General features: G+C 39.9%; 1 protein-coding gene across 1 annotated transcript in view; it reads right to left on the bottom strand.

Moving 5' to 3' along the window:
* Window positions 1-218: 218 nt before the first annotated feature.
* bnip3l.L (BCL2/adenovirus E1B 19kDa interacting protein 3-like L homeolog) overlaps window positions 219-13,939 on the bottom strand; it is a 16,539-nt gene continuing 2,818 nt past the window's right edge. The window contains 5 exon segments of the mRNA NM_001096800.1: window positions 219-1,717; window positions 2,466-2,615; window positions 3,939-4,042; window positions 5,947-6,013; window positions 6,926-7,100. Of these exon segments, the coding sequence (NP_001090269.1) occupies window positions 1,669-1,717; window positions 2,466-2,615; window positions 3,939-4,042; window positions 5,947-6,013; window positions 6,926-7,100 (545 nt within the window). The 3' untranslated portion in view covers window positions 219-1,668.

The following is a 13,939-nucleotide window of genomic DNA, read 5'->3' as shown; positions in this document are numbered from 1 at the left end:
AAAAAATGCTCTTGCAGTCACTAAAGAAAAAGTTATCCTTTCAATGGAATTCGAAAATAGCTTATCAAACTATATTTAAAAGAGGGGGGGGGGGTTAAAAGTCTCCACTCCCTTAGCCCCTAATTGCTCTCTAACAAAAAAAAATCCACCCGTTCCAAAAACTCTGGGACTGTGTCGAACTAAAGCTTCACTCTAGAATAGTACAATCTGCACTACAATCAAATGAGATTTTTCATTGGTTTGTTAATTCTTATAAAGAATAAGGGAATATTAGGTAGCGGAATGCTATGCTGTTACAGAGTTGCAGAGCAAACAGAAGAACAGAGGAAAAACAGCAAAGGCTAAAATAAACACACCTAAAAATTAAATTCAAACCTATTTACGTTGGGCTCACGGCCAGAGGTGCTCGGAAATGGTTCCTGTCTTTAAAAATAAGAGTCACTCTCTGTATGGGACACGGGAGCAGGCTGGGAGGGGTCTGTTCAGGGAAAGATGTGTCTGTAATAAAGAGGAGTAGTGTACACTAATGCTACTGGCAGCATAAGCATTTTCCCAATTTTGCGTAAAAGGGGAACTATCTTGAAAATTAAAATGTAATATTAGCTTCATCATACTGAAATAAGAAACTTGCTAAATACAATCAATTAAAAATTCTGCACCGTTTCTGAAATAATCAAGTTTATATTCATTATTCCTCTCTCAGCATCTGTTTCTCTTCATTCTCTCTTTATTCAGGAGTTGGCTTTGCCAGTTAGATCTAATATATTTTATAGGGGGGCTCCTTTTGCCTAGAAGATGTATTAGAGCTCACTCTATTAAAATCACCAGACATCATGTCTCTCTACATGCAGAATTTATGCAAAAGGCCGTTATTTTGTTAGATTTTGTTTGTACTGGAATCAGTTATTTGAATGAGCTCTAATACATCTGCTAGGAAAGGAGCTCCCCTATAAGTTATATTGGATCTGTCAATGAATATCTGACACCCAACTGCTGCATGAAGACAGTATAAAGAGAAACCGATGCAGAGAGAGGATTATTGAAGATAAACTTGATTATTTCAGAAACGATAAAGAATATTTAATGGATTGTATTTAGGAAGTTTCTTATTTCAGCATGTTGAAGCTTATATTACATTTTCATTTTCCCCTTTAAAAACAAAACCAGCAGTCGGGGCAGGGGAAATGATTGCAACCTACATTATTGTTTGAGAGTCTCTTATAATGATGGACCACAATGGGTTTTGCTGATCGGCAGCCGGAGCTTGAGGGATATCGGTCAAACAGCAACACGGGCTTCTCTTCTACAGACTAAGGCATAGTTACGTGTCCCACCAAAGGAGAAAGGCCAGAGCGAAGCTCAGTCTTGATATACCTCGAGTCTTCAGCCTGCGGAATTAGATGGATGTCGATGTTCCCTGATCAGGACAAGTCTTGCTGTTGTCTCTGAATTGACTGGAGAGTGAGTAGGTTTTGCCTCTGCTTGGTGACTCTGAGGCATCACAATGACGATGAATGCTCAGAGCCCACGAGACGGTTTAACAAACAAAAAAATAAAAAGTGTAGAGGACAGGGTGCTTTGAATCATGCTTGACATGGTGCAAATGCACAAAATGTGACAGGAACGCACCTTCACACGGTCACAGGTTCAATTCCAAATCGTGCCCTTTCAATAGGAACTGGTAGAAGACAGGGTCAGTCTTTTACCAATGTAAATGCTGAAACAGAAATATTGTGTCAGGCAATGACCTTGGCATTTTTTTTTTTACATAAAGTGCTAATTGCCCGGCTGTCTCCTCTAATATTAAGAAGCCGCTGACTGCTGAAGCTAGTTAAATTATATCCAGTTATTTTTATCTTAAATAATGTGCACAATACTCATGTGGGGGAATGTAATAAAAGTCGGTAACGGAAAAAAATATTCACAATGCGAAAAGTTATGCCTTTGTGCAAACAAATTTTGCTTTTGCGCAAATTTAATATAGCTTTTGCGAACCCGGAAACTGTTTAGTGAACCATTTACGCCAATGCGCAGTAAATGTAATAAAACTTCTTACTGAAAAAGTCGTTATGTTTGCTCTAAGAGATTACAACACCTTCAAGCACTTCTTAAGAGCGCGCAATTAAAATTCACAATGCGAATTGTTTTTCCTCTTTGCGACTTTCATTACATTCCCCCATTGGAGTGCTATATAACAATCATCTTTTTATATAACAATACAAGAAATCTACTCTAATCACCCTTCATCCTTGCTCTTGCAGAAAACCTCTACTGTAATTGAGAGGGATGTTCCGTGTCTAAAGTCTGTACACATTCTAGACAGACAACAAGACAGCACTAGTTTTTGGGAGAGAAGCCACACCAACCAATCAAACAGCACTGTTAAGGGCCAAGCAACAGTCAAATGTCCTTTATTAGGGAACTCAAAACTTGGGTCACTTTGACTAGTACTTTCTGACACTCACCCCAGTCCCAGAGCCAGCACATGGGAGATGAACAGAGAAGGGATGAAGACTTTCAGGAACTCTGCAGAGAAGACACCACCTTTCTTCATGGCACCAGTCTTCCTCATGCTCAATGACACAGACCTTTTAGGGTGGTGGAAATGGAACTCCCTGCAGAGGAAATGGAAAATAAAAAAGGTAAGAGTTTAGGAAGCAACATAAAGTTCCTTTTTATGAAAGCAGAAAGCTTGTGTCAGACTGAGACTTAATCACATTGTGAGAATCGACATATTGTTTCATACAGGGTTATGGAAGATGCTCATTGTACAAATTAATCCAGGGACTGGTCCGATTGCCATCTTGGAGTCAGGAAGGAATTTGTTCCCACTCTAAGGCAAATTGGAGAGATTTCAAATGTTTTTTTTTGCCTTCCTCTGGATCAACTGGCAGTTAGGCAGGTTATAAATAATCATAAGGTTGAACTGGATGGACGCGTCTTTTTTCAATCTAACTTACTATGTTCCCCAGGACAAGGAATTATGAACTACAAACGGATGCCTGACGAAGAGCAGACTATAGGTTTTTCAATATTTGACCCAACTAACCTCAGCCCTGTTGGTTTGTTCTTGCATTCATACTAAACTAGGAAGATTGTGACAGATTGGGTTTAACTATTAACAAAGAAAATCCAACAACCTGCTTGGGGCAATACAGACACAATCGGGAAAATAGCTTAAAGGAAAAACTATACCCCCCCGAACAATGTAGGTCTCTATATAAAGATATTACATAAAACTGCTAATATGTAAAACCCTGCTGCATGTAAATAAACCATTTTCATAATAATATACTTTTTTAATAGTATGTACTATTGGGTAAATAAAAATAGGAAACTACCATTTAAAAAAAATAATGGCCGTCCCCTGGGATCGTAGAATTCACGGTGCACACAAACAAAACATACATGTTAGGTCACATGAGCCAATCAACAGAAAGAATTGTGTCTTTTGCTTCCACACTTCTTCCTGTTACATTTAGTAGTATTTCTGGTCAGGTGATCTCTAAACCAGCACACAGACCTTCGCGAAATGGTGATTTAAGGCAAGAGATGTTAAAGGGCAATATTTACTTAAATATATAGACCATATAGATATATAGATTCTTTAATATACCACTTAATTTGATATAAACTGCTTAAGTATTCATTTTGGGGGTATAGTTTTCCCTTTATAAGTTCAGGAGTAAATGGTGTAGAAAGAAGCGAGTTTATGGAGGAGTGAAGGGAAAGTTTAGAGACCTTCTCCAGATCAAATACTCTACTCAAAACGAGCTATAACTGTAACTTCCCCTTCCCTTATAGAGGTCTCTAGTGAGCTCCTAGCACCCTATACACATAGACTGCAGAAACAGGACTGAAATCTCAAATGAAAGAAAGAACTGAAAAGTAAGGGTGTAGCAGTATGTTACTGTTGCTGTTCCAACAGTAGAACTTACTTTGGGGGGATATTTTCAGGCCTACTTGACCAGTCAGATACCCAGTCGGCACTTTTCTTTAAAGCATCAACTTCCTTCTCTTCCTCTGGGGCTTCCTCTTCAGACTGCAAGAAAAAAACATATTGTTTGCATCTCAGTGGTTTAAAAAATGAACCAAATCCCAAACTATAAGCATGGCATGCACCCAGTCAGATTAGTCTGCTTTACTTTCCCATACGGCAGCAATTTATCCAGGCGCTACTCGGCAAACCATGCCGCTTCATAAAAATATTGTAGTTCAGGTATGTGTATCACTTTCTTTTCCTTTATAGAGGTGAAGTGAAAGGTTTGTTTAAAGGGGTGGTTCGCCTTTAAGCTACCTTTTAGTATGTTATAGAATGAAAAATTCTAAGAAACTTTTCAATTCATTTTCATTATTTAGTGTTTATATTTCTTTAATTATTTCACCTTTTCTACGGACTCTTTCCAGCTTTCAAAACAAGAGTCACTGACCCCATCTAATGCTCTAGATGTATGGTTATTGCTATTTTTTATTACTCATCTTTCTATGCAGGCCTGTCCTATTCATATGACTGTCTCTTATTCATATCAATGCATGGTTGCTAGGGTCATTTGGATCCTAGCAATCAGATGTCTTAAATAGTAAACTGGAGAGCAGTTGAATAAAAAGCTAAAAAAAAAACAACAAATAATAAAAACAAATTGTAAATTGTGAGCCATGTAAACTGTGAGCCATGTGCTCAGCATGCGGACAAAACCACTTCTGCTGAAAAAGGCTGAATCCCTATCGGAATCCTGGATTCAGTGCATCCCTTATTTGGATACAGTGAGCAGGAAAATAAGCCTTAAACTAACATCTGAAGTTTGACTCCATTATAGCTCCCATTCCTTGACATTTCCCCCTTTATCAATACAAATGGAACATGGAGGTTTCCTGCTTCCAGAAGACACATCAGTTTCTTTTCCCTATAATCACAGGTGACACGATCACAAAGCAGAAACTTAGAATAGATTTCCGCTGTGTTGCACGCGTCAGCTTTCGTATAACTATTAGATACGCTTGCACAGACAGCTAATGTGCCCTGACTGTTCCCGTGTGAAGCTCTCTCCTGAAGTGGCAGCAGGCTGGACATTCCCGAAATTACAGTTTTCTCCTTATAGGGCCCCATATCAGGCGAATGAAGTTCAGAAGAAGTAAAGGTTGACGGTAAGTGTTGCCGAGCAGGTTCCACAAGTGCAGCATTGCGTGTCGGCACTCACGCTCACTTAGTCAGAAGCTATTAGCAGGCACCCATTTCATTAAAGGAACAGTTCAGTGTAAAATTAAAACAGGGTAAATAGATAGGCTGTGATATCGGCTGCTGTAATCTGCCCGTGTATGACCATCTTTAGTCCCTTAAGCTCCCCATAGACGCGACGATTCTTCTTGCCGAACGACCGATTTTAGGGAAGCCCGACCAATCCTTCGAAATTATCGTGCGGTTAGTGGGATTCGAACGATCGTACATCTTACGATTTCTCGTCCGACATCTGTCAGGAAATTGATCGGCCAGGTCAAAAAATCTTTGTCGGTCCCAGTGCAATCTATCTATGTTTGCAGGGCCAAGCAGGCAGCTCCCCTTTGTTTTCCTGGCAAATTGGTCTTTTTAGTTGATGGTAAATTCGTACGATCGTTCTGAGAAGATCGTGGTCTCACGATCAGGATCTGATCTTTTAAAAATCTCTGGCCAGCTTTACTAGGGGGGCTAGAATTAAGGATTTTAAAAAAAGAGCAGAGAAGTGGGAAAAAATGCTTCATGTAGATCACAAAAAAAGAAACAAGCCACAACCTGCTCTGTACAGGGATAAACCAAAACACATGCATATGTCCCCTTGTATTTAGCAGGAAAATGGAGGAAGAGTTCCTTTAAATATTCTTTTTACTAGAACTATTATATGGCATTATCATACGGACTGCCTAATACATACAGCATATTTACATATACTATAGGAAACATAAGACGCTTACCTGGAGGCTGTCTTTACTTGTGTGCATCTCCACATCAAATGTGATCTGTCCGTCTTCAGGGGATGGACTAGAACATAAAAACCATATTAATGTCTGTTTTCTTCCCTGATGCCATCCACAGCACAATAACAGAGAGGGGGAGCTAGAATGGGTTAACAGCAGAAACTAGGGGGTACATAATATTTACAGGGACCCTCTTTCGTTTTATGGAATGCAAGTGAGGAGCTGGAAGCAAACTGGTTAGAGGGAACTCTGGGAAAAAATTAATAATAGAAAGGGTTCATTTACAAGTAAGGGACCGGTTATTCAGAATGCTCTGGACCTGGGGTTTTCTGGATAACAGGCCTTTCTGTGATTTGGATTTTCATACCTTAAGTCCACTAGAAAATCATGTAAATATTAAATAAACCCAATAGTCTGATTTTGCTTCCAACAAGGATTAATTATATATTAGTTTGGATCAAGTATAAGCTATGATTTTATTATTAAACAATTTGGATTATTTGATTATAATGTAGTCTATGGGAAACGGCCTCTCTGTAATTCGGAGCTTTCTGGATAATGGGTTTCCAAATAACAGATCCCATACCTATAGTGAAAAGCAGCTTTATAGAACATGCCATTCTAAACAAAACAGAGTATGTATGCAAGCTATAGCAACAGGCAGTGTACTAACACCTACAAAGTCTAGTATCCCATAGCAACCAGGCATAATGAATTTAAACTTCAAAATGGTTAATGGAGCAGGAGAAGGAAGTGCAGGGGTGGAGTGATCTAAAACAATATTTATATAGGTCACAATGAGTTTAGGGAAAGGCTATCAGGAACTGCTGGAAGCTTGTCTGGGAGTAGGAGTCTGAAGGAGGGGTGTGCATGCATATACTAGTAATCTATCATACACATCAATTCCATATAGAACACCAGCACAATAATACTTGACTACAGCCTATGCAAAAAAAGTGTATCCCAGCAGTATTACCTGTCACACTGGGAGCTGCTCCTGGAACTGCTCTGGCCAGATTCGTGCTGAGCGTCCAACAGGATCTTCTCCATGTCTCCATCGTGGATGGAGGAAGAGGAAGGAACGTGTTCCAGGCCTCCGTTTCTGTTGCGGTCGTTATTGTTGCCGTTCATTTGCAGCTCCACCCAGGAACCTGTCAGACGAGAAGGATCCCACACTTTAGTCATAGCAAAAATATAAAAAGAAATTCTGGCCCAGTGTAATCAGGCACAGCAGATGGGTGAGGTGCTGCTCGGTGCAGATAAGAGGCCAGTCAGTGCTACTTGGATGAAGGGGAGAGTAAAAGTGGAGCAATAGGGTGTCCAGCTCAGAGTCTCTTCTAGAACTACCTGTGTCACATACAGGTACCAGCCCCATGTCTCCCTGGCACACAGCTTAACGAGCAGCGGAAGGAAATTAACAATTAGTGATGTCATTGGATGAATAGGAGCAAGAGTCACAGACATTACACAGCAGCTCAGTGTTCTTTATGGGAATTAAAAGGGGCAGTAACATAAATACAAAGTTTCATTGACCAGAGCACTTATGAAATACTCACGTAATTCCTGCTATTTACTTGGCACATACACATACACACACACACACACACACACACACACGACAAACACAGCTCAACCCCCCACCCCACACACACACACACACACACACATCAGCACATACTTTGAGTTACATGTAGAAATGTAAACATGACCGTTAATACATAACTACAGTTACAAAACAAATATCTTGGGATTTCTGAACCAACTGAAGCCCAACGATTAAGCTTTGTGTTGTGCTTCTTTTAAAGGACAAGGAAAGTTAAAGTAAAGCAGTAGCTAGAGATGTTGTACATTATGTTCTGGGCTTCTGTACCAGCCACAGACAACCAGAGCCCTTTAGCAGTAAAGATCTGTGTCTCCAAAGATGCCCCAGTAGCTCCCCATCTTCTTTTCCGCTGATTCACTGCACATGCTCTGTGCTGCTGTCACTTACTGAGCTTAGGGACCCACTCACAATATACAGTACACATAGAATAGAAATGTCATAATATTAGGCTGATTAGTAATTAATACAGATAATTACTACATGGCAGCACAGAAACCATTGCAACTAGCATCAGAATTTAATAATCAGCCCTGTAGCATCAGCTTATATTACAGACCAACCTCATTTTCTGCTGGATAATTAGTGACGAGCCCTAAGCTTAGCTTCTCAACAGCTGCTCAGAGCCCACTGAGCATGTGAGTGTCACAGACACTTTCCAAGATGGTGACCCCCTGTGACAGGTTTGAAGTCCTGGATCATTGCTGCTATTGACAAGCTCAAACTTTAGGCTGGTGCAATAAGTTCACAATATAAAATATGGCATTTTTAGTCCTATTCATTTTTAGGGTTTCCTACTCCTTTAAGGGTGGTGGCACACGTTCAGATTCTGGGAGATTAGTCACCGAGCGACAAATCTCCTTCTTCGGGCGACTAAACTCCCCAAAATGCCTTCCTGTCAGCAAACGTGTGAATCGCCGACAGGATGGCACTCGGATCGCTTAATTTTCCGAAGTCACCTCACGAGGAAACTTCAGAAAACTGAATCGATCCGTATGCCATCCCATTGGCGATTCGTAATCTTGGCGGGTGGAAAGGCATTTTGGGGCAATTAGTCGCCTGAAGAAGGAGATTTGTCGGTCTAATCCTTCTGCCCGGCTGAACCAAATCCTAATTTTGCATATGCAAATTAGGGGCAGGAGGGAAATCTCGTGATATTTGTCACAAGAAAAGGAAGTAAAAAATGTTTTCACCTTCCCACCCCTGATTTACATATGCAAATTAGGATATGGATTTGGTATTTGGCCAAATCTTTCGCGGAGGATTCTGGGGTTCGGCCGAATACAAAATAGTGGATTCGGTGCATCCCTAATCTGGGAGCAACTAAAAATCCCTGTTCCCTTTGTAAAGGTTTTGACACAGTGGGGATCATTTATAAACACTGGGCAAATTTGCACCTGGGCAGTAACCCATGGCAACCAGACGATTGCGGTCTGTGCTCGACCAGCAGCTGTCTGAAAAAAAGCTAATCACGGATTGCTTGCTATTGGTTACTGCCCAGTTGCAAAGTTGTCCAGTGTTTATAATTCAACCCCATTATGTTGTCCAGACACACAAAAGGCTGATTTTCCACTCGCCTTGCTCATAAAACCCTTTATTGTCCCCATCGCAAAACAATAACCTGCAAGAGAGTGAAAGTGTGGCCTAAGTACAATTTATATACGCTGTGTTCAGAGAGAAAAAGGACACAAGAGAGCAGAAAAAAGAGAGAACACTGAGGTTCGAGGATACCTGATGAGATCTATGGATCTTGATTTTCAGACCTTGATTATGCAATAAAACATTTAAAAGGTATATACGTATATATACTTAATGTCCAGTGTATGCACTCTTACCAGATTGTAGGTAAAGTCGGGTACAAGGGTCAAAGTTTCTTCATATAATATTACAGAAGGCCCCGCACTCCATTTTCTTGTGAATCAACTGTGCTTTATTTAATGCATATCCAACGTTTCGGCCCCCATTAGGGCCTTTCTCAAGTAGAGGATGAGCCACATTCAAATGTAAAAATAAGTTGGAAAGCAACACAAGAATGCAAAAAGTTTCTGGGGAGCCAAATATGTGCTTGGCTATTGGTAGTCCCTATGAGGACTTGCAGCCTACAGGAGAATCTGTTTAGCAAAATACAAGGTTTTTATGCAACTAAAACTTGTCTCTAAGCCTGGAATTTAAAAATAAGCACCTGCTTTGAGGCCACTGGGAGTAGAGTCCTGCGCGGGTCCATTTTTTGGAACCCGTACACGACCATCACCTGCAACCTGCAATCCGCAACCCGGACCCGCATTCTTACCCGCTTGGACCCACTACCCAACCAAACCCGCAAGTACCTTATCCGCAACCTGGACCCGCAACCAGCTTACCATCAAGAATCAGGAAGTGCTGTCATTGTAAAATGGAAGTGACATCATCGGAAGTAGGCGTGATCAGAAAGAAAAAAAAAGGAGTAAAACAGGAAGTGTTGCCATTGTAAACTCGAAATAACATCATTGGAAGTAGACATCAGAAAAAAGGATTAAAAATCGCTATTGAGAAGACCCGCGTCTATACCCGCACCTTCTACCCGCAGGTTTCTGCAGGTACCTGACCCGCTAACTGGGAGCAACATCCAAGGGGTTGGAGAGCAACATGTTGCTCACAAGCCTTTGGTTAGGGATCACTGGTCTACAGCATAGTAAAAGTTAGATCCAAGGTGAACAACCCCTTTAATAATTCAGAGCTAGATGGCTTATGTGTTGGTTGGAGGGAGTTGAGCCTCTGCACAGCTGTAAGTGTGTAACAAACACAATCGTGTGACTCTGCACACACACTGAAACCCAAACACTCAATCACACCTCCCTGTTGTCACTAACTGCGCCTGCTGCTTTAACTCCTGTACCAATATACAGGCATGGGACCCATTATCCAGAATCCTTGGGACCTGGGGTTTTCAGGATAAAACATCTTTCTGTAATTTGGATCTTCATACCTTAAGTCTACTAGAAAATCATGTAAACATTAAATAAACCCAATAGGCTGGTTTTGCTTCCAATAAGGATTAATTATGTCTTAGTTTGGATTAAGTACAAGATACTGTTTTATTATTAATACCTTTAATATCTTTATCAAGGTCTCAAGGAAGAACGAAACATTGGAATAATAAATAAACTATATCTCTTTTCATGATATTTTAAAGTCCTGCGAGTGCCTTGCTTTACATGATATTCTATATTACTTTTCTGGTCTGCACCCAGGTGAGTGCAGCTATTTTTTGATATTGTCTAGACAGTGTGTGTGTGTGTGTGTGTGTGTGTGTGTGTGTGTGTGTGTGTGTGTGTGTGTGTGTGTGTGTGTGTGTGTGTGTGTGTGTGTGTGTGTGTGTGTGTGTGTGTGTGTGTGTGTGTGTGTGTGTGTGTGTGTGTGTGTGTGTGTGTGTGTGTGTGTATATATATATATACACACACACACTGCCTGGGTTATCTTTGGGGTGCACGGTCAATCCTTAGACATACACTTCAATTTGGAATGAATCATCCCTGGACCAGCACTTCACTTTGTGAAATCATTGATTTTACACACACACTCTATTTGGATACAACACACACACACACGCAAGTATTTGGATACATGCAAGTTAAACAGAAGGCTATGGAGAAAGAAGTGTATATCACATCAGACACAATGGCTTTTACTGCACTGCCACTCCTATATAAACCTGTATGTTGTTTTAGGTGTTGCTGGAATGTGAGCTCCATATACTTCCAGGCTACTGGTAGCGAACGGAGAGGGAAAAATGGGGGCAAGAGATTTAGCAGCCCAAGAAGACAGTATATTTACATCTAGTACAGGTATCCAGGAAGCTCTGCATTACCGAATAGTCGTCTCCCATAGACTCCATTTTATCCAAATTTTTCAAAATAATTTCCTTTCTCTCTGTAATAATAACAGTAACTTATACTTGATCCCAACTGAGATTAATTAATCCTTATTGGAGGCAAAACCAGCCTATTTGGTTTATTTAATGTTTAAATTATTTTCTGGTAAACGTAAGGTACAAATTACGGAAAGATCCCAAATCCAGAAAACCGCAGGTCCCGAGCATTCTGGATAAGAGGTCCCATACCTGTACTCGGACACACTGCACATATGAAGGTTTCTGTATACTAAATCTCCTTACAATATGGTCTGAATGACACGCACAGCAGCCCAGTCTGATTATGATCCACTCACCATACGAGCAAATGGAGGGGCAATGGTTTCAGACATCTAGATGTAAAAAGTGTGTTTGCACCAGGTTTACTAGCCACCGGTTTCAAATCATAACATGTAGTTGGTTGCTGTGGGTTACTAGACCTGGTACAAACATTAAACTTGTTATCCTTCGCCAAAAAGTGCAACTGCATTAGAACATGTGATGCCCACCAAATGCGCTTTCTCAGAGTTACTGATCAACAGCATGTGAATTCAGACAAACAAGGTGGAATATTTATTCAAAAGGTTCCTCTGAAAGTCAGGAATGTAAACATAGAAAATAGAAGACTTAGGAAGGAAAAATCACGAAAGCATATGTAATATAAGCTTCATTTCATAGGACTAAAAAAAACGTTCTATTTTTTTTTTTTGACGGACAATTAGAATAGATAAATCACTGGTCTGTGGACCTTCCTCCAAGATGACGACTTTCTTATTCTCATGAGATTAACCCCATGCTTTAACTTTATGTAACTTTTCAATTGGTCTTCATTATTTATTTATTTTTATAGTTTTTTTTTTTAATTATTTGCCTTCTTCTTCGGACTCTTCCCAGCTCTCAAATGGGGGTCACTGACCCCATCTAAAAACAAATGCTCTGTAAGGCTACACATTTATTGTCACTGCTACTTTTTATTACTCATGCTTCTATTCAGGACTGTCCTATTCATAGTGCAGTATCTTATTCAAAGCAATGCATGGTTGCTAGGGTAATTTAGACCATAGCAACCAAATTGCTGGAACTGCAAACTGAAGAGCTGCAGAATAAAATGCTAAATAACTAAAAAGTAATTAAAAATGAGGGCAAATTGTCTCAGAGTATCACTCTCTACATCATAATAAAAGGTAACTCAAAGGTGAACAACCCCTTTAAGAAAAAGACGTTATGCAATATTACAATTACAGAATGATACAAGTACGATATAGTGATGGGCAGTTAGAGATGATAAATCACTGATCTATGGCCCTTCTGCCTCTTTGACTACTTTCTTATGCTTATGAGATAAAATATGTTTTCCCCTTTAAGACAAAACCAAAGTTTTGTGATATTAGAACTACAGGGAATAAAATAATAGAAATGGGATATATTTCTTTCTTAAAGTTGATGTGGCATGATAATGGAAAGAGTAGTATAATTATAATGAACGTTAAGAGATCTCCCGCTGGCCAAAGGCAGGACCTAGGCTGGCTGAAGAAAGGATTGGTCGGGCACAGGTATCATACAGAGACTTAAAGGGGTGTTCACCTTACAACACTTTTTTCAGTTGGTTTCAGATAGTTCACCGGAAGTAAAGACTTTTTTCAATTACTTTCTATTTTCTATGAGTGACCTTTCTTCTAATACTGAAGTGTAAATTTCATTTTTCACATTTCTGAAGCAGCTCTGGGAGTGGGGGGGGGGGGTCGCCGACTCTGTAAATACATTTAGTTGATACATTTCTTATCTTTGTCCCTGCTGAGCAGAATCTCTGGGTTTCATTACAGGCAGCTGTTAGAATTGATACAATAGTTGCTAATACTCCAGAGATGCTGCTGAGAAATGGATCAACTAAATGTTGCAAAATGGTATCAGTTTAGAGTCAGACTCGCACACCAGAGACATTCAACTTTACACTTGGGGCACATTTACTTAGCTCGACTGAAGGAGTAGAATAAAAAAAAAAAAAAAAACCTTCTAATTTCGAATGATTTTTTTGGCTACTTTGACCATCGAATTGGCTACTTCGATCTTCGACTACGAATCGAACTAAAAATTGTTCGACTATTCAATAGTCGAAGTACTGTCTCTTTAAAAAGTCTTTGACCCCCTACTTTTGCAAGTAAAACCTACCGAACATCAATGTTAGCCTATGGGGAAGGTATAGGCTTTCTAACAATTTCCTGGTCGAAGAAAAATCGGTTGATCGATGGATTAAAATCCTCCGAATCGTTTGATTTGAAGGATTTGAAGGATTTGAAGGATTTAATCGTTCGAACGTTTTTTTGTCCGATTGAACGAATTGCGGTGAATCCTTCGACTTCGATATTCGAAGGATTAACTTGGACAGTTGAATATCGAGGGTTAATTAACCCTCGATATTCGACCCTAAGTAAATGTGCCCCTTAAATTTTGGAAAAACTGTAAAAATCTAAAGCAAATAAAAAAAAAAAAGTCTTTATTTC

This window comes from Xenopus laevis, chromosome 3L, assembly GCF_017654675.1.
Source record: "Xenopus laevis strain J_2021 chromosome 3L, Xenopus_laevis_v10.1, whole genome shotgun sequence".
NCBI classification, from domain to species: domain Eukaryota; kingdom Metazoa; phylum Chordata; class Amphibia; order Anura; family Pipidae; genus Xenopus; species Xenopus laevis.
The sequence above is the reverse complement of the archived record's forward strand: the minus strand, read 5'-3'. Positions and strand labels throughout refer to the sequence as shown.